General features: G+C 34.6%; 1 protein-coding gene across 3 annotated transcripts in view; it reads right to left on the bottom strand.

Moving 5' to 3' along the window:
* LOC129239453 (ribosome-binding protein 1) overlaps window positions 1–22162 on the bottom strand; it is a 28447-nt gene extending 6285 nt beyond the window's left edge. For 2 of the 3 annotated variants that reach the window (XM_054874952.1, XM_054874969.1), the window contains exons 1-2: window positions 22031–22162; window positions 558–2634 (exon numbers count right to left, since the gene is read on the bottom strand). In XM_054874952.1, coding sequence (XP_054730927.1) covers window positions 558–2612 — 2055 coding nt within the window. In that variant the 5' untranslated portion in view covers window positions 2613–2634; window positions 22031–22162. Of the gene's footprint in view, window positions 1–557; window positions 2635–21747; window positions 21850–22030 lie in introns of those variants that run through there. The other variant, XM_054874962.1, reaches the window with a different exon arrangement.
* Window positions 22163–24290: the final 2128 nt, after the last annotated feature.

Raw genomic sequence — 24290 nt, 5'->3', positions numbered from 1 at the left:
ATTGGATGGTATTGATCTGGACAACGTTTATTTTCAACAAGACGGCACTACGTGCCACACAAGCAACGAAACCATTGATCTTTTATGGGGAAAGTTTCCGGACTCTGTTATCTCTCGTAGAGGTGATCACAATTGGCCACCGAGATCTTGTGATTAAACACCATGTGACTTTTTTCTTTGGGGCCACGTGAAAGAGAAGGTCTACGCCAACAGCCCAGGGTCGATTCAAGACCTCAAAGATGGAAGGCTATCGAGGACATAGGGCAGCCACTTTGCAATTCGGTTATGGAAAATTTCATGAAAAAGATATTGTCCTGTAAGCGTGGTCGTGGTGGTCATTTGCCAGATGTTATTTTCCATTATTAACGGCATACCTTCCTCTTTATAATGAAATAAACATCCTATCATTTATACTATATTAAAAAAAAACTTCTTTCTTTGAATATCAAATTAACACCTCTATTTGGAAAACCCTATATATGCTATTTGTGGTACTTATTCACTTTTCGCTACCTGCTACATTACACACACATATGTATAATAGTTCTCCAACTTACATCATTCTTTTCCTTTTGCTCATGTAGCTGCTGCAGGAGCTCCTTTTCTCGGCTGCTTAGTTTCTCCACCGTCTGTTCGACCTGTTGCAATTGTTGGTGCTTATTTGCGACATCGTGTTGCAAAGTCTCAATAAACTTCTGCAAATCATAATGGTTTTGTGTATTAAGTTGCGTTTGCATTTCTAATCCTTTCAATTGCTGTAGCAAAACAGAATTTTTTGCATTAAAATCAGCCAATTGGTTTTCCTTGTCGGCCAATTGCGACTTGAGTGCATCGAGTGTTGTCTGCAAACCAGATTGCTCCATGGACTGCTCCACTGCTTTGCTATTGATACCGGCCAATTGCTGCAACAGCTCATCGTTCTTTAACTGCAATGCAACCAACTGGTTTTGATTGTCTGCCAATTCAGTGTTTCGCGCCGCAGACGTTTCGACTTCTTGGCGTGCTTGCGCCAAATCGGTCTTGACCGATTCGTGCGCGTTTTGCAAATTATGTAATTCTAGTTTACATTCGGCGTTTTCGATTTCAAGGGCTTTTGCTTTTTCTAGTTCAAAAATACGATTATTCGAGATTTGTTCGAGTTCTTCGCGTTGCTGTTCGAGGAGACTTACTTGCTGTTTAAGCTCTTCGTTTGCCTGGTTACATGCGTTCACCAAGCAAGTCAGATCATTGATACATTTGTCCTTGTGCCCCAACTCGCTTTGAATGCGTTGCAGTTGTGCGAACAAATCTTGTGAACCGCTTTGTTTCTCAAGTAGAAGCTTGGCCTGGAATTGTTTGCGCTCCTGAGCGAATTTATCATTCAAAACTTGCATTTCCTGATTGAGTGCGGTTATTTCTTGCTCCTTGGACTGGATTTTATCAACATATACCTTAACCGTGGCATTCAACTGTGCGCGTTCAGCATTGATTTCCGTGCGTAATTCACGCAATTTGGCCTGTATTCCCATAGAAGATTCCTGTTCTTCGGCTAAAGCCTTTTCTTTTTCTTCCAATTGACGTTTCAATTTCTGGCATATGTCATCCGACCACTCCGAGTGTGTTGCGGGTGTGTCCTGCTGCTTATTTAGTAGATAATCGATAAGGATCTGGATCTCTGAACGATTGAGTTCAGCACGGCGGAAGAGATTCATGAGCAACGAAACGCCAATCGTATCAGATTCGGAGAGCTTATCAAGTGCAAGTACTAACTCTTTGGTGGCGGCAGTTTCTTTGTTCTGCTTTTTGTTTTGCTGCTTGGTGGTTTTGTTGCTGCCGCTACCGTTTTGTGATGCATGCGTCTTCGGTGAACCTTGACGAGTTTTATCATCCTGCTGTTTCAGCTCCTTAGCCACATGCGCATGTGCAATGGGTTCGACTACTGGCTGTTGTTGCTGTTCAACAACTACTGAAACTGGTTTTTCAACTGCGACATTTTTTTCTTTCTTGACATTCTTCTCCTTCTTGTTAGTATCCTTCTTATCATGCTTCTTTAACTCAAGTATATCCTTGGGTTGTTTCGCTTCGAACGTATTTGCGGGCTCCTCGATCACCAAATTCTCACGCACTACCACCGGCTCATTCTTGTTGACCAAAATACCTGATGACTTGCCCTTCTTTTCCTTCTTCGATTTCTGCTTCGAGTTGCCACCACTTAAATTTTCTTTCTCTCGCTCAGCCATACTAGAGCGTCTTACAGCTTCTGGTGTAGCGCCAACAATCACTTCTGGATCCGGATCGAATTCAACGTGAGATTTAGATAAGCCCTGAGGCTCATCCTCCACGGATGGCTGTTCGGATTGTGCATCGGAGTCCTCTTGCTCAGTATTTTCCTTCTGCTGTTCACGCTGTAGCTTTTTCTTTTCACGTTTCAGATCTTTCTTTGTAGGTTGTTGTTTTTTTGACTTCTTTGTAGCGACTTTGCTCTGAGCATAAATTTTATCAGTTAGTGCCTTCTTTTCGGCAACGATCTCCTCGAATGTTTTGCGACGGAAAAATTTGTTAATAAAAAGAAGCGACAAAAGAGAAGCGAGAAAGACGCAGGTGATTATAACCAATAAGTGCAAGTCCATCATTGCATAATTTTACCGAAAGATCCTGTGGAAAATTTAAAAAGATAAAACTCAAAATTTGTGTCTAAGGATTTTAAATATACGTACATATATAAGTTTTGCGTTTTATATTTCAAGACTAAGTAAATTTCAAAGGTCTAACAGACGTTGTTGACGTTGCGAAACCAACTGAACATTTTTTCAGCAGCATTGCTCCCGGATAAGATAAAGTATAGGCATGTAGTTATATATGAATGTGCATATGTACATTGCACGGTATATCAATAGGTGCCTTCATTTCGTTAGCGAATCGAATGTATGTAGAATATACATATGTATGTTTATAAGCGTGAATAAAAAATTGTGGTGAATTTGGTGTTCATGTGTATATATGTATGCATGTATATAACAGATAGTAGCTCCGTTGCGCATGCACTTTGTATGGGTATTTGTATGTTTGAATAGTCGATTAATATGAATGAAGTACTTCGGAGGTGGCAAATACTGAAATTCAGATTGAGAATTCTGCAAATCATTTAATTTTTAAACCCCCAGTATTTATTTTGATACTTGTTTTGTGAGGTCTGAGTTTAATAAGAGGCATTCATTTCAATAAATTATATACCATAAAATTCCTTATTACGGGCAGTTCTTACAACTGGACAGCTTCAGTAGCGGGACAGATTTCCCACATTCCTCATTAATTTTTACATACAAATATAATCTCAATAGCCGGACACGGACAGTATATTTCAAACCATCAGAAATTATCAGAAAATCTCTGATAAACAGACATTAAAGAAGTCCCAAGAATTAAAAGATATCTCAATTAAACGGTTAAACAGATGACACATAAGGTGAAGCTGCATATTTGAAATACGAAGATTTCGAGCAGTTCAAGGCAAAACTTCCATTTCTGTTGAGCTAATACAGTCCTCAAGACATTAACAGTGCAGATAAAAGCGGGCTTTTCCTTCGCGCATTACCTGACAAAACGTTTACTCTTAAAACCGGAAAATGTATCGGCGGTAAATTCTCCAAGGAAAAGCTAGTAGTTTGTTGGTGTAGCAGCATAAACATTCCCTATACATATATATACGGGGGGTGCTGCTGAAGTCACAGTTCAGTTCAGTTCGAAATCCGGGTCGTTCCGGTTACGTAGAACCGACTGTCGTGGAAGTATTAACAATTTTATTTGGTGCAAGGTTTGGTTATAAATGAAAGTAAAAGAGCCCGCCATCAATCTTTCACACATCAAACAAAGCACGGAAGCACCAATGAATTGAAAATCTAAAGTATACATAGATGACTGCCAAGTAATGAGTGAATGGTTGCAGCAGTTCAATGAAAAATTAAAGCCCAGAAACGAAAAATTCTCTTGTTTTTGAATAACGCAGCATCTAATAAAAGTGAATTCAACTTAACTAACATAAACATTTTTTTTTTTTAATAACAGTGAATTCACCTTCACTAACAAACATTTCCGCCAAACACAGCGGTATAATCCAACATATTAAACTTTTTTATAGAGGCTTACTTTTATAAAACTTGGTATTTACTAAAAATTGGAATTCTAGCTCCGCTTCAAGCTGTCAAAATCTGTAAATGTAATTGAAGCTGTGTATGGATCAAAACATCTTGGGGTAAAGCAGTAGCAACAACAATTCGAAATTACTTCCGTAAAGCTGGATTTTCGGAAATCGATGAGAGCCTTCCCGATTTTGATCCTGCAGATGACATTCAACTGATAATCTATGTTTAATTTCAAAAAGGACACGGTTTGGCGAATGATTTCGACAATATAAAAATTCAATTTGAAGAGGGAAAATCGATTGAAGAAATAAGTGAGCCCACAACATCATACGATGAGGCGTTAAAAGTTGTTGCGCGTTTGAAACAATCTGCCGAAAACGACACTGTAGCTTTTCAACACATAAAAAATATTTAGGGTCATGTTGTTTAAGCAATAATCTATTGCAAAATTAATAACTTAAATCAAAGTACAATGTACTTTATCTAAGTACTATACTTCTGCTCAAATATGAACGAGACGGTATCAATAAAACGGTCCGCGGATGACATATGGCAAAAATAATTTTTTTGTTTTTTGGTAGGACTGTTATAAGCTTACATGGCAAATTTCAGCGTGATATGTCACATAGTTTGTTTTCTGTGCTACTGTAAACAAGTCAAGCTCGAGTGTGTTCTTCGAATTTAACGATGGAAATTCAAGTTGAACAAAGAATTTGTTTGAAATTTTGTTATTCCAACAAAATTTCGGCTTCAGACGCCTTAAAAATGTTGCAGACAATCTATGGGGCTCTGCTCTATCGCGTGCACGTGTTTTCCAGTCGTACAAATCGTTCAAAGAGGGCAGTGCATCGGTTGAAAACTTGCCTCATGAACGTCGTTCAGCAACATCAGTAAACGACGAAAACATCGGAAAAGTAAAGGAAATTGTGCTTGAAAATCACACAAATCGCAAAATCGGTTAACGCTGAATATTATTTAGACGTTTTAAAACGTTTGCGCGAGAACATTCGTCTTAAAAGGAAGGAATTGTGGGACAACAAGTCATGGTTCTTGCATCACGATAATGCACCAACTCACACATCACGTCTTGTTCGCGATTATTTGAACAAAAATAATGTTAATATCGTTCCGCAAGCACCGTATTCGCCTGATATGGCTCCATGTAACTTTTTCCTGTTTCCCAAGCTCAAGTTGCCGCTCCGTGGAAAACATTTTGAGACAATTGAAGTCATAAAAGAGAATTCGAAGAACACACTCGAGCTTGACTTGTTTACAGTAGCACAGAAAACAAACTATGTGACCTATCACGCTGAAATTTGCCATGTAAGCTTATAACAGTCCTACCAAAAAACAAGATTTATTTTTGCCATATGTCATCCGCGGACCGTTTTATTGATACCGTCTCGTTTATATTTGAGTAGAAGGTATATACCAATAATATGTATGTTTGCACTGCATACATAAATAGTGCCTATTATCAGGTGCTGTGCGAAATATTTTTTCGTTTTACATTTGAATTTTTTCATAAAAGTTGTTTATTGTTAAATACAAATATGCATTTACAAGTAGAGATTATCAAGCATATGAAGTGTGCAGTGGTAATAAGTCATCTTATCAACTAAATGGAACGTACACGTTTCATAAATAAAGCAATGATTCAACTCTTGATGACGCCTGGCACAGCAAAGTTCAGTTTAATAGCAAAAAATTTTAGACTACGTTGCTGAAAATAACACATTTAAAATAATATTTAGGTATCTATGTACATATGTACATACATGCATGTGTGAATACACGAAAAGGAATAATACACACTTTGTACAATTTGACATTTCGCATTTTTTACTTCGTTTATAACAATTCAGTACGCTTTATTATGGTATTCAGATGACGTGTACTTTTGCAATTAACAAAAGTGAGAAAGTGTACAACTCGCCAATAACTAAATGAATCGGGTAGATCGACGATGATGAACACGAACGTGCACATACGAGTATGTACATGTAAATATCAAGGTACGAAAATAATTAAAAAAAAAAACTTAAAACCGTTGCCGGTCAATGACTTTGGTAAACTATGTTATTGTTGTATACACACTTTCTACAATAAATGTAAACGAGTCAGGCCAGGCTCATTGCGAATGTAATGTGCTTATCCAAAATATCTACATAACCTATCTTTTTCCTTGAAAACATTTTTTCATCCTGTTTTTTCGCAATATATTTAACTAATAATATATTTTTGGAGGGTACATACAAAGCTCATGATCGACTATGGTCAATTTTGACAATGTTAATTTTTTTTTATAAAACTAAAACTCATTGCCAAACAAAGAAATCACTTAAACAAACAAATCCCTATAAATTCAAATTACGAACTTTATACAAAACGTAGAACCAATTTCTTGGATTTTAAATAAGAGTTTCTAGACATTTTTTTGGTTTTCTACATAAATATATATAAAATTGGCGCATACACCCTTTTTGGGTGTTTGGCCGAGCTCCTCCTCCATTTGTGGTGTGCGTCTTAATGTTGTTCCACAAATGGGGGGGACCTACAGTTTCAAGTCGACTCCGAACGGCAGATATTTTTTATGAGGAGCTTTTTCATGGCAGAAATACACTCGGAGATTTGCCATTGCCTGCCGAGGGGCGGCCGCTGTTAGAAAAAACTTTTTCTTTATTTTGATCTTCCACCGAGATTTGAACCTGAATTCCGAATGGTAGTCACGTACCAATCCATTCGGCTATGGCGGCCGCCAAGTTCCGCCGCAGTTCTATAGCTCATTAAAATGAAATATAATAATATAATGAAGTGCCAGTTTAAAGTTGCTAATAAATCCAGTTAATTTTTTTAACATTTTTCCTTGATGTTGTTGCACAATTTCTCCATATAAAAAATGCATTAAAAAATTATAAAAGTGGTCAAAACTTGTCAAAATGTTGAGATGATATAGTTCTTTCAAGTAATGTGTTATATTTATTTAAGTTCAAAATATATGTTGTTTAATCTTCTATAGTATAAAGGTGAATGTCTGTACGTTGTCCGCGCATCACTACGAAACCACAACACCAAATGACGTAAAAATTTTTATACATTCATATTTTCACCCAATGAAGGTTGTAGGCATGTTTTATGATGGAACTCCCTTCCTACAGCCCCCAGGCCGCGCCACCACTCTCATTCGTCACTAATAATCGAATATTGGCTTAAATTGAATCTAAAAAATCTCAGAGTTTCCTATTTCCCACTATTTATAGCACACTCTAAACTTCATAATCCGCATAAGCTGTTCAAATATGACCCAACTGCAAAGTTCAAAAACGGTTTGAGATAGAAAATTAATACAAATAATTTTGCTTGATGTTTTTCTGATTGGTTGTTTTGATTTTATTCAACGAGGCATAGCAACGGATGCCGGGTACTGTAATATTATGGTTATTAATAAAAAAATATTTTCTATGAAATTATTGTTTGTAATTCTTTTATATATATATCCTAAATCCCTCAAAACTACTCCTACGCGAGCGGGGCCGCGGGTTAAAGCTAGTTTAATATATAATATAAATTGTTTAATATAATATATCAACTAAATATAAATATGACCCATTAATTAACACTCAAAACTGTTAAATAGTTGCATTCCAAGTCACAAAGTCAGAAACTCTTAGTTGTACCAACCCAAAGGCTTTTTACTTACATTTTTCTTACCATCCTACAAAACTAAAAAAATACTGCGGTCTACTTATAAAGCTATAATGTTTATTATATCCCACACAGGTTAGAAATTACTAGAACGGATTTCGTCACAATTTCTGATAAGAATTTAATAACATTAATTGTTTTATAATTTCTTTAACCCGGCGTTCGTCGCTGCTAGGTAAACTTGTTTTCTACAAAATATCGTGACCTGTCGCTTCAAGTACCTTTCTGCATAGAAACAAAAGACGCGCTCCCTACGTAAAATAAATAAATAATTAATTATACACCTATATATTATATGGTAATTTTTACCCGGTTGCGACCGTTTGTGTTTGTATTTGCCTAGCGACAAACCCCGGGTTAAACGAAGTTAACCATTTTCTTTTTATGAATTCATATTTTTTTACTGATGACTGTTTAATTGTTTTTTTTTTTTTAATTATTTGATATCAAAGTACCTATTTATAAATTTACACAAGTCCCTATAATATTCACATCTACTTGTATTTATTTATTACTCTTATCTTGGTCTTAAAAAACGTCAAGTTAGCAGTTTAATGCCGTCTCGTTATCTGTAGGCAATATAAATTTCTTAAAAACTTCAAAACATAAAAGACACAAGGAAATCGAGTAGTAATGTATAAATAATATACTTTGAATAAATCAAAAGCAGAACATTTGGAAAACGACACAAAAATATACTAATGAATATATAAAAAGTTAAATCAAGAATTCTGGTGGAAAATTCTATTCATGGCGATTTAGAGGCGGGGACGATCGGTAGTAATATTATTTCAATACATTTATTTGTAATACATACATACATATTGTTTATATGTATATTCCGGTCAATAAAACCCAAAGTATTTATATTTTATTTGTTTGTCGATAACTACAGTTTGACAGCTGAGAATGGCAAACTGTGTTGACATTTCGGTTCAGTAAGGTTAGGTAAAATACGTTCACATATGCATTAATCACCTATAAATCCACCAAATTAATCTACCCGTTCACATATGGCAGATTTCCTGCAAAATTGACAATCAGTTGTCAATACTGCTTTGTGAGGTTTTTCTTCATAGAAATTATTTTGGTGGAATATTTCGGTGTATTTGGTTTCATTTCATTTAGTTTTTATTTTGATGTTTCCCCTTAATAATTATCGATAACGCAGAAAACACAGGGTTGTATGTCAAAAAGTATCGTTATTATCTAGGATTATTTTATAATCTCAGATTTTGGGAGAGAAATTTTGTAATCAAGCGCGAAAAAGTAGATCATCTACTTATATGTGAACGTATTATAAGTCATCATGAATCGTTAAACGCCAAAACTACTCTTCCAAATTGTGGAAATATACTTAAAAAATAATAATAATAAATCTGTTCGCGAAGTTCACAAAGCGGCATCATTGGTCTTTATTTCTTTCGAAATGAGCAAGAAACTGACGTTACGATGAATAGCGAGCGCTGTCGAGCCATGCCGACTGGATTTTTTTTACCAAAATTTAATCAACTAAACATTCAAGAAGACGGTGCAACTTATGGCAATATTCAATATATTTTGTCTAAATTTTGACAAAACCTTTACTGCGGCATTTTGAATGATCAATTTCGGCTACTTCCTTTCAAAATGTATGCCATTTTCAAAGCTTTTATTATATAAGTATATTTAAAGAGATCTAAATGCGGCCTGCTCTAAATTTCTCACAACAAAAAAATCACTCACTCCTCTCTGATATTTCTGAATATAAAATTTAGATATGTATATTTCTATTTATTGACAATTTAAGCATTTCCTTACTACTATAGCTATTATCCGATGCTGATCTATTGTATCAACTAGCACGGGGGAAAACGACTGGCATTTGAACTCAAAATCCCATTCCATCGATTGAAGGTGTCTTGTATAAAAGTAAGTAAACTTCTAAAATGATTTTAAGCAAGATTTGGTGTCATACAATTTTCTTTTTCCGCATAAAATTGAGTGGTTTTTGCAGTACCAAGAGTCACAAAAGTTCTAAAAAAATGTATGTATAATTTTTTATCTACTATTCGAACCGAAAAAATTTAACCTTGAAAGATTACTTCGATCGCAGCTGAGTCATTCCACATTCTTACTTCTAATCAAGTTTTTTATTTCATTAAATGAAAACATTTATCAAAAAACTGTGTGCTTTATGTGCCATTTACAGTTACTATTTGAGCTATTTCAATCTGAAAAATCGAAAACAATAAAATGCAAAATACAAGTGTATACACATACATACATACATATGTACCTACATAGAAATAAACACCATTCCTTGTGTAGATTTTAACTCGCTTTCCAAGTCACTTTCACAAATATGTATATGTACATATGTATATATTTTCTATAAGACATTTAACGCCTATTAGACTCTCAAATTTAGAAAACTCATTCAAATGAAGATCTTAATTTTTACCGCGTTATCGAAGAAAAAAATAGGAACGTCCGTTAGAAATATAATACACATTTATAAGAGGCTAACAGTATACATTATCGTTGTTATATTCATTGTTTTCAAACAACAAAAAACAAAGTAACATGTATCAGCGTGCACCATTCTCCTCTTGCCACCTTGTGAGCTGTTGATCAGGTCATTGTTAACGCCAAAAGTTAGTTGCGCATTCGAATAATATATTTCAACAAGAATCGGTACATGTACCTATGTACATATATTTAGATGGCCAACTAAGCTGAGCTGGCAAGCGACTGACGGCCGAAAAATAACGAGCACGTCCCGGCTCACAATCGCCCGGCAGCACGGCTGCTGCTTCAACCGTTAACAACAAAGGTAAAACTTTGGCATGGAGAAATGACGGAGCAACAACCTTGAATTGAATTTACAAATTTGAGTGTCGTCAGCACGAAGCATACATATCTACTACTAGTATGTACGTACATACAATGTTTTACAAATAATCGAATAGTTGTAGTTTTCGCTTCATTTTCCTAAGGAATTCAACTTTTACGTAGTTATGTATAAAAGAAGACGAATAAAAACGAGTATATACATCAGTATGCTGATCGGCTATTATTGATGCAATCATTAATAAAGATGACGGTCATCCAAACTGACCAAGAAAAATCTACTAAATTTTAATAACAAATTAAATTCAGTGTTTTCCAATAAATGCATGAATACTTCTACTACATATGTATGCATGTAAATTTTCTCCTATAACTGCGAAGATTCTTCCCACACTTCGGCACCTTAAACACATGTTTAGTCATTTATGTACGCTTTGCTGTGGAGTCGTGCGTAAGCACTGGATTGACTTCTTCTCTTCATTTCATTGGGTTATTCCAAATTCTTGGCCTTTTTAGGTTTATTTTCATTTTCTGTGAAATTTGCTCAAGTCATGATAGATTACGTGGGACTGGTTTTTGAAGTGTTCAACTGTTTCTTGATGTCTTTGCCTTTTTCAAATCTTCGCATACATACAACCAAACAGATAAAGCTTTGGTATGGCGTATCCAACACTGAGTTTTCCTACTTTCCTCGTTTTTTCAACAACGAGTATTCGTTTTTACGGTATACATTTGAATGTTTTTATTGTATTTACTGCGGCATGTTGTTTAAACACCAAACAGAATTAATTAACACCAGCGAATGTAGGTATATGTAATATACATATTAAAGACAGTACAAGACAGTACCCTTTGGATAAAAAAGTTAGTTGGCAAGAAAAAATTGTAGGCAAATAAAATAGATTTAAAAAAAAAATATTTAAAACAAAATTAAAAAAATGTATTCAATATAAATTAAGAAAGAAAATAAATAAAATCATTGGTTAATCAACATCGCGTTATTGTTCATAGATATTTTGGTAAAAATTAGTAATCGAACTAGTTCTCATTTTTAACACACTTTTATTAGCTCGGGTTGTATGTATGTATGGAGGTATGTAACGAAATCTTTGAGCTTGATTTTCACTGGCTTCTAAAAATCTGATCGACTTGGAATTTTGCACACCTATCAAGGACCGATGACAATGCAATGATTTGATAAAAGTTTTCCATTATCCTTAATAGGGATGCCAGGATTAATATTTTCTTTTTTTAGATCTTCTGTAGAAGAGTAAGAAAGACAGAGCTAACGCGCGCTCTGCGCATGCCTGCACTCTCCGAGTTACTCTTACTCATTTCGGGAGTCTACGACTTACTTTTTCGAATTCGAACTTGCTCGAGCACGCGGCACTGCAGTACGAATAGAAGGCTAAAACGTTTTCAGGGTAGTTGCATTCTCACTTGGTATAGTCTTTACACATGCGTAGATAATACAAGTCTCATACACGCAAATTTACTCTATTCAATGTTCATATAAGATGAAATAATTTTCATATAAGATGTAATTTTGTTAATTCAAATAAAATAATCAAAACATAAATTTTGAAATTATTTTACGGAACAAAATTTTAGCAAGTAAAGAAGGAATTTATCATTACCATAATTTCATTTATAAAATTTTATCGATTAAAGTACAATTCACAACAAAAATTAACTAAAAAAACCAAACTGGAACTTTACATCTCGTTTTGATTGTGTCAATATAATCCACGGTCTCCTTTTTCTGTGCTGAGAGTATCTATTCTGTGTCAAGGCCAATGCTGGCCTTTCTTTGGACATATAGTCGGTAAAGAAGGAATTAAATATAACACAATTAAATCGGACTATAAATCACTGACTAAATGCAAACAATAATTTTCATTCAGAAAAACAGGTCTCGACCTTCAATCAATGATCTATATGGGAAAAAGTATGTAACATATTGATTATGTCAGTATATTTTGTTGTTACCTCTCCGTTTCAGGAGTGGGGTAGCCGTTTCTCAGGCTCCCTCGACGAAATAAGTTCTTCATCCCGATTACTTCTTTATCACGGCCGATAACTGCATAGCTTTAGACTCACAGTCGATAAGAAAGGCATTAAATATAACACGAATATATCGAATCATTAATTCACTGACTGCAATGATAACAATAAATTTCAGTCATAATAAAAAATAGTTAAAAAAAAAACTAAAAAACACGCTTCTTTGCTAATCGAACTAAAAAGTAGAAAATAAAAAATAATTTTAAAAAGAACTAAAAAACACGTTTTTATTGTTAATCGAACTAAAAAGTAGAAAATAAATTTTAATGACAAAGAGACCTACTATAATGAAGTAATAGCAAATCGAAGGATCAGTCATAGTCAACTACCTCAGAACAGAATTATAACAAAAATTAAGATACAAATAGAATAATTCAAATTAGAGTTAAAAGCGTGGGATGCATTTTGCTTCACTTTCATAACCTTCTGTACATAGGTAGTTGACAATAGAATCATTGTAATATTTACTATATCAAGCATCCCACGCTTTTAACTCTAATTCGAATTATTCTATTTGTATCTTAATTTTTGCTATAATTCTGTTCTGAGGTAGTTGACTATGACTGATCCTTCGATTTGCTATTACTTCATTATAGGTCTCTTTGTCATTAAAATTTATTTTCTACTTTTTAGTTCGATTAGCAATAAAAGCGTGTTTTTAGTTTTTTTCAAACTACTTTTTATTATTAGTAATTTCGCATTTCTTTTGTTCCTATTTTCTTTTATTTTTGCTATGTTTTATCCAATTCAAAAAACATTACAGAAAATTATAATATTTCATTACTGGAAAGGTAGAATAGCGATTATATATTTTTATACAAAAATCTAAAAAATAATTTTTGAATTTAGTACCCAGTAGCGCACCGTTTACCTGGATGACACTTGCACAGCGTAACATATCTTCTTAATTAGCTTTACAAAATTCTCTGACAATTTCCATTTTAATAATATCAGGCAAGTACTAAAGAAAAAACCAAATACTTATATGGAAGGTGCGGCGCGCAACGTAACACATAATTTACAAATCGGCAGCTATAGCTTTGAAATTGTTAATGAATTTAGGTATCTAGGCGTTGTGCTGAGCGCACAAAGATACATCTATTGCCATACAAAACAAGTTGCAAATAAGTCTTACTTCGCGCAAATAAAACTGATGAAGTCGAGATTAATTTCTAGAAACCAGAACGGCCTTAAGACCTACACTCACATACGGGTGCGAAGTCTAACTGTTGAAATTCAATGACGCCGACCAATTAAATGGTTTTGAAAGAACGATTTTAAGAAAACTATATAAACAGGTGTACGACTTGAGGACGGTGCTTACCGCATTGGGTACAGCGACGAGTTAGACACGTTTAGCAGGGGTGCAAATGTAATCAGGTACCTCAAAGCGCAAAAGATTCGATGGTACGGTCACATTCTCCGAAGTGACGTGGAGGCGAATTGTAACGGGGGCAATGGTTTACCCCGAACTGTGATGCTATGATGATAATGACGAAGCACTAACAAGATTAAGTTCAGGTGAATGGGCGGCCGCCCAATCAAAAACTTTTATCTTATTACTCAAAAATTAGAATTGGCACACTGCAAACATAGAATTTGTGTACTTGCATATTTTCATCACATCTTTTAATAAGTTAAAATCCAAAAAACGATTTAAAATTCTCCGAGACCTATATTTCAGGTTTAAAATGGAATTCTCAGACAACATAAGGTCTCCTATTTTTGGCTATGGCTATTCTGTTCTTTGGTGATGGAGTGAACTGAATATCCGATAGCTTCTTAATTTAAATGGTTTTTCTACTCGTTTAATCTTAAGTCTTCGTGTCGAAAAATCGGTAATGAAAAAACTTTATCTGCTAATTGAACATTTTCTTGTTTACATAAGTGAATCCATTCTTTCAATCACTCACAATTTTATTTTCGATCGACTAGATTGTAATTTTTTCAGCAGAATTTCGGGGGTGTTTTGGTGTCCCACAGCAAGTCTGATACTTTGGTAGGAATTCCAGAGACTAGAGATAGAAATTCCTAACCTCCTAATTCTAGCTCAAATTATTAATCAAATTAATTGGTGGTCAACGCGGCATTAAATTCGGTACAATAGTACAAGTAATTCATAAAAATATTTATCAATAGGTTACTCTTAACGAGTACAACAACAATTTAAGCCTAGCAGCACAATACGCATTGCTCCACTTTATATGTGTGCATAAACGCACAAATATATATACTACATATAATATCAGTGCTATATAAACATGTACTACTTATATATATACTTATGAACACAAATATGCGAGTTCATAGAGATCCGGCATCGAAAATGAAAACGATTAATGCTCACGACTCTAACGAGAGTATCGAGTATATGTACACGAGTATTTTATTTAGTATGTATATACGTACATGCATATTTACTGGTATGTGTATGCATGGGCCGGATGGGCGGCTCGGTCTAATGAATTGAATTTGGAATGGGCTGAAAAGGGGCACCGTAGAGAGGAAAACGATCGTTCGCCGGCCGGTATATTGGTAGTTTCATTTGCGCATACGTATACATACATATACTCGTAAATGTAGCGTGTTCCATTTTCGTTTCTGCTGCTAAAGCGAAAAAAAACCAACAGCAAAGAAACAAAATATGCGTAAATGTATCAGTTTCAACTATGTTGAACTGTATGTAAGCATAAATGCCGGTAAAGGTCATTACCCGGAAGAGTTTGATTGCGGAACGAAGTCTTGAGCTTGGCTAAATCTAATTAAACAGATGTAAAAATACAAAATAATATAGGGGTCCGTAAGCATGGATACGATTATTAATCATAATTAAAGTTTTTTCTTTGGCTATTCACATAAAAAGTATTCGGCTGGAACGAAGAAAATGTAAATATTAAAGTTAATATGAGCACTTACTACTGTATAAAATATGGCACAGAAATTTTTGTGTGAAATAACTGAGAGTTTTTTGTCTGGTTGCAGTCAGTTTCGGTTCCGTCATAAAAAGTTCAATTTATTTTATTTTTTTAACTACGCATAGAATATGTCAGAACTTCATTGAACATAAATTTTCAGCAGCCTCATCTGCCAATTCCTAATTTAATTGCTCGTTAACACTTTTTTATCGGCACTAATATTATGCTTACGTGAACATTTTTTGTGTCAGGAAAATTAAATCAAATATCAACTAACTGAAAAATTAAAACAGTTGCCATTTTTATTTCGCAACATTTACTTTATCTTCTAAATGATAATAATAATACATAGCAGATAACCTATTGCACCAATTCCATCACAAATGAATAGAACACATATTTTAGAAAAGCAATTAAATTCAATAATTTTTTTTAATATGAATTTTGCGTGCATTGAAATATTAGAATTGTTACCGAAACTTGCACGCTAAATTAATATATAAAATTATTAGAATTGTAAGTTTAGAAATAATAACAATATTAATATTAATATTTTCAATATTGAAGATTAAATTGTACATTATTGCCACAAAGTTATCTAAAGGAAACACTTCCAAAACTCTTGCCACTGATGGCACCATTAATTGACACTTCTCATATGCAGCCGATATATTCAATGAATACAACTCAGACAATAATGACGAAAACAAAAGTTAGCAGGCAAAGGCGCGGCAAAGCTAAACCAAACAGCCAAGTGTCATAAGTTAAAAATAATTGTGTCAAAATCGCCCGATCCACTGCCAGCTCATTTATTTTACATAGCACAGAAGCTTCACATAAATACATACATATAGTATGCCCGTATCGTATTTATTGTCATAGTCTCCGCTGATGGCCTCCCTTTACATTGAAATGTGTTTCAATTTTTTAGGTCTTGGGCATGCCTGATATTCACTTAGGTCATTTTGTTTGACCAAAGGTCATTGAGTATTTGTATAGCTTTATATTTGTATTATATTAATAAATGACCTAATTTTATTCACAACTAATTGCAATTTGACGGGATTATGGACAGTTGGATTTGTTAGAGCTTAAAAAGAAACGAAGAATTATCATTACCATTAATGATCAGTGGGCGCAGAGCGATGAAATATATTTTGTGAATTAAGAGTAGGCGTCACACTTTTCTTACGACCTTGTTGGCTGAAATTGGCGCTCGAAACAATTTTGCACGAACCCATCTGCACGCATTTGTTGCTAATTTACGTTTTGTTTACATGTTGATTTACTATTTCTGCTTCAATTTATTTTTAATTCTTGATTCCATTTGTTGCGTTTTTTTTAAGAACTAGCAGAATAAATCACAAAGAAGCTTAGTGTGCCAATATGTCACGTAAAACACAACACACAGCCACACTTATGCACTATGTATGCACATATTCACATTCTCAAATGCACACGTGCATTGATGGAATCAAGGCAAGACGAGCAATACATACATATATGAACGCTTGAACGCTAAGAAATAACACCAAGTTAGGGGTATGTGGACATGTGCAATAAACGAGGTAAATACAATATACCGACATACGCAGTGAGAGCGGAAAGAACTGAGAGACAACTGACTTCTAATATAAAAACGTATAGGGCAAAAAATTCAAAAAATCTGTATATTCATAAATATTGCTTGAATGAAAATGTGTGAGTATAATGAGAAATAAAAAAAATTGTTTATAGTGCCTGACCATTTCCATAAAACTTGATAACTGTAAAATATAATTTGTTTTACTGTACACATAGGAATATTATTATTGCACTACTTAGCATATAAGCATATATTATTAGGTTTTAAGACCGTAAAAACTAAATAAATAAAAAAATAAACACCATACATAGCTAAATAAACTATACTAAATAGAACTCAAAGAACAAAAACCAATTTCAATTTCGTTTAAATATTCTTTCGTTTGAATAATTTTTGTTCTATTGGTTAATAAAGTATTGCCTATGTATCTGCTGACGATTTTTTTTTAATTTTTAATTCATACTAAGATAAGGTAAATCCAATGCGTGCAAGAAGTTTGGAGCCAATTTTTTGGTTGTTCTTTTGTCAGTGTTTGCTAACGTGTAAGCAATATATATCTACAAATTTATGGTGCCAATAATACACACATTCACATGGAACTTACATATAGGTAGATCTTTGCATAGAAATCAACAAGCGGCCGCACTTGTGTGCTGCATAAAACCAAACTATCGAGGGACATAATAGCAGATACAGGGTAACCGAAGTGACGGGGCCTGCAGACACACTAACAATTGCAAAGCATATTTGGCCTATATTTCATAAACTTGGCGCTTATTACATTCAATTAGTCGACATTGCTTTTATTGCCGTCATTTTCTATGATCATATGTACTTCCAAATAATATACTCAAAGTACTATTACGTATCGCTCGGTCTTAAAATCATTTTTTATTTTTAATATACTACCTTCATAACAGTGTGTGTGTACATATGTAATATGCACGTTTGAGTTCTTTTAATATTACAACCAACAACTAAAGGACGTTTCACAAATATAGCACAGAGACTTATTGGCATGTTTATACAATTTATATCTTTCTTATTTAATTTTAAGAATTTTTTATGAAAATATAGTTCGCTATACAACAACAACCATATAAATCCATGTTTCAAACGTTGTTTAAATTAAAAAAAAAAGAAATTAATTGAAGGAGCAAACTTGAAATGACTTAAAAATCGCGTTAATTTTTTTATTCTTTTTTTTCAAGCGGTCTTGTGCATTTTTCTATACATCGAATGCACGAGCATATATTATACAATCTTTCAAATAGAAGAAAGCACAGTTGCAAGTATGGGACCCCTTTTCTGATGAAAATCAATTTGAAATCTTCACATGCCTGTAAGCATTCTGTGACTTTAACAAGGTTTATGAGATGTTTAAATCTCCTTGCAATTATTACGTCCTTCCTGCCAGGAAGGCCTGGCCTGGCGTAGCCCCATAGTTTGGTACCAGCTTACGTCTCGTAATTTTTTTTTTCTCTGAGCTGTTGTTGTTGTAGCAGCATAAACATTCCCCATACTTACATACGGGTAATGCTGCTGGAGTGACAGTCTTTGGCCGGATATAAATCCGGGTCGTTTCGGTAACGTACAACCGACTGTCGTGGAAACGTTTTCTCTGAGCTCTTCCTTGGTGGCATGTTGCTCCATGGCCAGGAATCAGGATCTATTGGTTTCGAGGCCGCAGCTTCTCCAGCCAATGCATCCGCTACCTCATTCCCGGGTATGCACTTATGCCCCAGGACCCATATGAGCCAAATGCGATTGTACGCCTCCATAAATTTAATCTTCTTTTCTTTAAAATAAAAAGAGTATATATTGTATAAAGTCATCTAGACACAATGCTCTTGTAAACCATAGTATAAGAGCAGATTGGTTTATAGTGAACATGTACTCTTCCCCGAGCTATTTATTCTTTGGGAAATATAAGGATTTTAAAACTCTTCTGTCGAACCGTTTCTGTTATAACTGGGGAGTCAAGGCCAATAAAAGTTGCACTGTAGTTGACTCATTCGTTTTAGCGGATATAACTATAGACTCCTAAGTCACCGTGAAGACTTTCTCCGCGTATTTACTTATATGTATGTATGTATAACATGATAAGTTGTTTCTGAAATGTCGCTACCCATTTACATTTCTGATTATTATTGCAAAACTAACAAAACACGTCACAACAATATCTACTGTGCCTCACTTTTTCTTGCATATGTACATATGCATGAACGTATACGCATATATTGTGCAAATTGAATGTTGAAATATAGCTATAAAATAAGTGATTCACAATGAAAAAATCACTTCCTATTTTAGTCGTTCCGAATTTTTAATGGACATAAAAAATCTTTCAAAAGACGCGGCTGGATATTATTTTCAAACTAAACGTAAAAATTTAGATTAATTCACGTTTCACTATTTTTAACAATTATATATGAAAAGTTATATATATACACATATAATTGGCGCGTACACCCTTTTTGGGTGTTTGGCCGAGCTCTTCCTCCTATTTGTGGTGTGCGTCTTGATGTTGTTCCACAAATGGGTGGAGCTACAGTTTCAAGCCGACTCCGAACGGCAGATATTTTTATGAGCAGTTTTTTCATGGCAGAAATACACTCGGACGTTTGCCATTGCCTGCCGAGGGGCGACCGCTATTAGAAAAAAACGTTTTCTTTATTTTGGTGTTTCACCGATTCCGCATGGTAGTCACGCACCAACCCATTCGAATACGGTGGTCGCCTGAAAATTACATCACATAAATATCCACCATGAGCTCGTCTACGGGTAAAATCCGCTAAAGAGTCGATTCATGAATACCTAATTGTCGAGAACGTCGAGATATCGACGTTGAAGGGTGATAGCAATACCTTGCGCTATAGCAGCAATATTCTCAACAGAACGTCCAGTTTTTGGTCTGATGGCCCTTTTTCTATTCTTGACAGAAACAACCTTTGAAATGTGGACTCATTTGGTCGATTATTGCCACCAAAAAAATCATGTCCTTAAAAATCGTCCATTTTCATAACAAGTTTCAATAATTTTAATTCCTTATTCTATCGTGTAAAATTCTTCACAAATGTTAAAGATGACACACAAAAAGGTAGCGTCTAGGAATTATTCACTACTGACATCTAGACGTCACTTTTGAATGACCCTTAATTTTAAATATTTTAATCTACACGCTTCTGTTTTAGACAATAAGCGATAGTATTTATTCCTTGGCTAAGAGAGTGCATTCTTTTAACAGTTTACGCACCGCTTCCATGACAGCTATCGAACCGACCAAGGACTATCAATCAGATCAAATTTTTCCCCGAAATATTTGTGCTTATTTCAGGTGTTCATTTACTTATAAAAGCCTTAACCATTGAAAGCAATTTTATAATATTTAAGCTTTTTCTTGATTAATTTCAAAGATGATCCAATACGATACCATTATTTTTCAAAGTCCGAAATTATTAGTGAATGAAAAATTACTTTTTTTCTGTAAATTGCAAATGCGATGTGTGACGGCCAAGCTATTAGGCAATATTTAAATGCGAAGCATTCATAAGAAAACATAAAAACTGACCACCTCACCTTACATACACATGTAATTAAAACAAACTATGATTAAAAAAAAATGTTGTTTTCGCTATTTAGGACGAATACCTGAGTACATATCTACATGAGAAAAAAATGATCAAATCTCTAAGCCAACTGAACATCCCTTTCCCTTCAGACAGACAAGCAAATAGATGGATAGGCACAAAGTTTTGGCAGAATTTTCTAAAAACTACGAATTATATTTGAAAATAGTACCAATTGTTTTTTTTTTCTGTTGTGCACTACCAGCAAATTATGTTAATAAACTGCTTAATTAGCGTTGCTGAGCCAATAGAAATCGAGAAAGAATAAAAGTGTGCGGATACAATACAAAAATTAATGAATATGAAAAAACAAACCTACGTTGTATTTGGTCATTAAAAATGCACAGAAATTCAGAATTCAAAATGTGAATTCAGATTTTTTAAATTTTGTATCTTGTCAAAAATTGTAAAGCCCATTAAAAACATTATAATGTGGGTATATACGATGAACTGGTATGTAAATTGTATCAAAAATATGTATATACTGTCGGTAAATGTTTAACTTAAAAATTAGTTTTAAAACTTAATTTCTGCACCGCTTCGTTGCTCTAGACCACGCCCATCTAAATACAGCTTTCTCTTTAACCGATTTTCCGCCTTTTTTCTTCAGGGGAAGGAGGATTGTATTATTACCCATTGACACTTAATTTTAGAAACCCTTGCATTTTTTTCCAAATTTCCAAACGTCGATACTAATAAGACCAATTTCTTTTCTCTCGTTTATCATATTTTGCCATTCATTATGTGGTCCCAATGTAATTTAGATAGCCAATTCGAGTATGCTAACTTTCACAACATCCTTCCCGCAGATACTGGCTCATAGAAAGGAAATAGGTTTATCCATAACACCCCAGAATTTCAGTTTCATAAATGTTACCCACAACGAAACATCTTACCTCGACCAACTTATAATTTCACGTTTAGCACTTAAAATCTTTAATTTATTTGCTGCCTGGCAGCGAAAATGCAACGTAGGCAGCAAATTTCTTTTTCTTGTTTCTTTCTTTCTTCCTCTTGCACTTTCCACGCCAGCACCGCCATTGCTGCAGTCACAGAAAAAGTCGGCACAAAGGGAATGGAAAATGAAATTAGCCGACATGAAAAAAATCCAATTGGCTTGCAACGATTTCATTTCCATATGTTAGTAATTAAAATGGTTAAGTTTAAAATAAAACTTACACTTTATTTAGCACACTCTGCAACTAATTAATTTTAAACACTTTACTTTTTATTTAAAAGTGCACAGGTATCCAAAAAACCGAAAATTCTGCTCCACCGTGCTCTTTGCGTTCGCTCCAATCAAAAAATGCAGAAATTCGACTGTCACTACAGACAATGTTGCCAGAGTCGCTAAGTTTATTAATGGAAAGAATGAAAGAAAAAGAAAAACCGAGATACATAGTTGCCAGTACTAGATTTAATGCTTTTGGAAAATTAAATCTCCAAAAAAAAAAAAACTGTGCCAAAATTTATCAAAAATATCTAATAAATATAGGAATGGGCTAGAATTTAGTATAATGCCGATCGCTTTGGAAAAAACGGTAAAAAGGGGGTGATAGAGGGGTGTATCCCCATCTTAAAACTGAAAACAGAACCTGCGGAGGCTTATAGTTTTTAAGTAATTTAATGTTAAAGTTCTATAATTTAGCGAAAAGTTGGTGTTGCCATACACCTGAAATGAAAACGAAGTTCGCACGCAGGGATGTTCAGTGGAAGGTTCATTGTAAAACTGCAGTATTTTTTGCTGTAATTTAAAGTTGAGAAATGAATTTGAAAATAAAAACATACAACTCATTTAAACTTAAAAACAATGATATTAAGCGTATCACAAAAAATAATAAAGTAATTAAAATTAAATTAAATTAATTAACACAGTATTTTTGCGTAGAACTCCTTTTCGCGTGGGCGGCCTTGGGCCGCACTTAAAAAAAAAAAAAACCCTCATCAGTCCAACTCCGGCTACGCAATCCACAGTATTTTTGCGTAGAACTCCTTTTTGCGTGGGCGGCCTTCGGCCGCACTTCAAAAAAATAACCCTCATCAGTCCAACTCCGGCTACGCAATCCACAGTATTTTTGCGTAGAACTCCTTTTCGCGTGGGCGGCCTTCGGCCGCGCTTCAAAAAAATAACCCTCATCAGTCCAACTCCGGCTACGCAATCCACAGTATTTTTGCGTAGAACTCCTTTTCGCGTGGGCGGCCTTCGGCCGCACTTCAAAAAAATAACCCTCATCAGTCCTACTCCGGCTACGCAATCCACAGTATTTTTGCGTAGAACTTCTTTTCGCGTGGGCGGCCTTCGGCCGCGCTTCAAAAAAATAACCCTCATCAGTCCAACTCCGGCTACGCAATCCACAGCATTTTTGCGTAGAACTCCTTTTCGCGTGGGCGGCCTTCGGCCGCGCTTCAAAAAAATAACCCTCATCAGTCCAACTCCGGCTACGCAATGCACAGTATTTTTGCGTAAAACTCCTTTCCGTGTTAAAACCATTGAACCCAAAATTAAAACGTCATATGCGTGTATGTAGTAAGCAGGCACAATAACCCCCATTCCCATCATTAACACTAAACTCAAGTACTTAATTTTTGTTTTCATTTGCAGGCATCCGGCAACACCATACTGTTGTAATTCCAATCTTCTTCTTGTTCGCGCTTAAAATTGGAATGTGATTGCATAGGCAAATGAATTTGCATTTAATTTTAATAGATATAATTAGAATATTAGCATAAAAATCGGTACGTACACGCGTGTGAGTGTATATTTGGTGATTTATAGTGAAATGTTAAAAAATATAGAGTGTAATGTGGCAAATTATAATGATGTTCCCAAGGGCATTTTGAATGTAAATAATTAAAAAATTATTATTTCCCGATTAATTTAAAGTTATAAAGAGTGTTCCTTAACACCTCACTAACATCTCCACCAAGTTTCATTAAAAAAAACATTATAGTTTGCCAGAAATTCCAAGATCGGCATTGTTCTAAATTCCAGCCTAGGAATGTCATAAATTAATCAAGTTTTTAAATATATAGCTAGCATAAATGCATAGATACAACTTGCAACATATTGAATTTAATAGATATTGCCTTATGGAGGTGGCATCATTCATTACACAAAAACTAATTGAAACTAATTAGGCCACCAGTTTTCCCAATCGGTTTTCATGGTGTAAAGCTTTTTACAGGTGTGGTCAATATCAGGCCTTTCAACGGCTCTCAGCAAATTTAATAAACCAGCTGATGGGCTGATGTAGCAAGAGTTATGAATCGGTTTGTTTACTAAAAAACTGAGATTGTGTTGGTATTATACGAACAAAGTCACACAGTCCCACTCATGTTGCTTCGTTGCCATCTGAACAATAATTGATTAGAGTTTTGTTAGCGGAACGGCCCGCCACTTGTCTTCATAATCTGAACTTCCAAACACAAATAGCAGATA

This window comes from Anastrepha obliqua, chromosome 1, assembly GCF_027943255.1.
Source record: "Anastrepha obliqua isolate idAnaObli1 chromosome 1, idAnaObli1_1.0, whole genome shotgun sequence".
Lineage (NCBI taxonomy): Eukaryota > Metazoa > Arthropoda > Insecta > Diptera > Tephritidae > Anastrepha > Anastrepha obliqua.
This window is presented reverse-complemented; position numbering and strand designations above follow the sequence as displayed.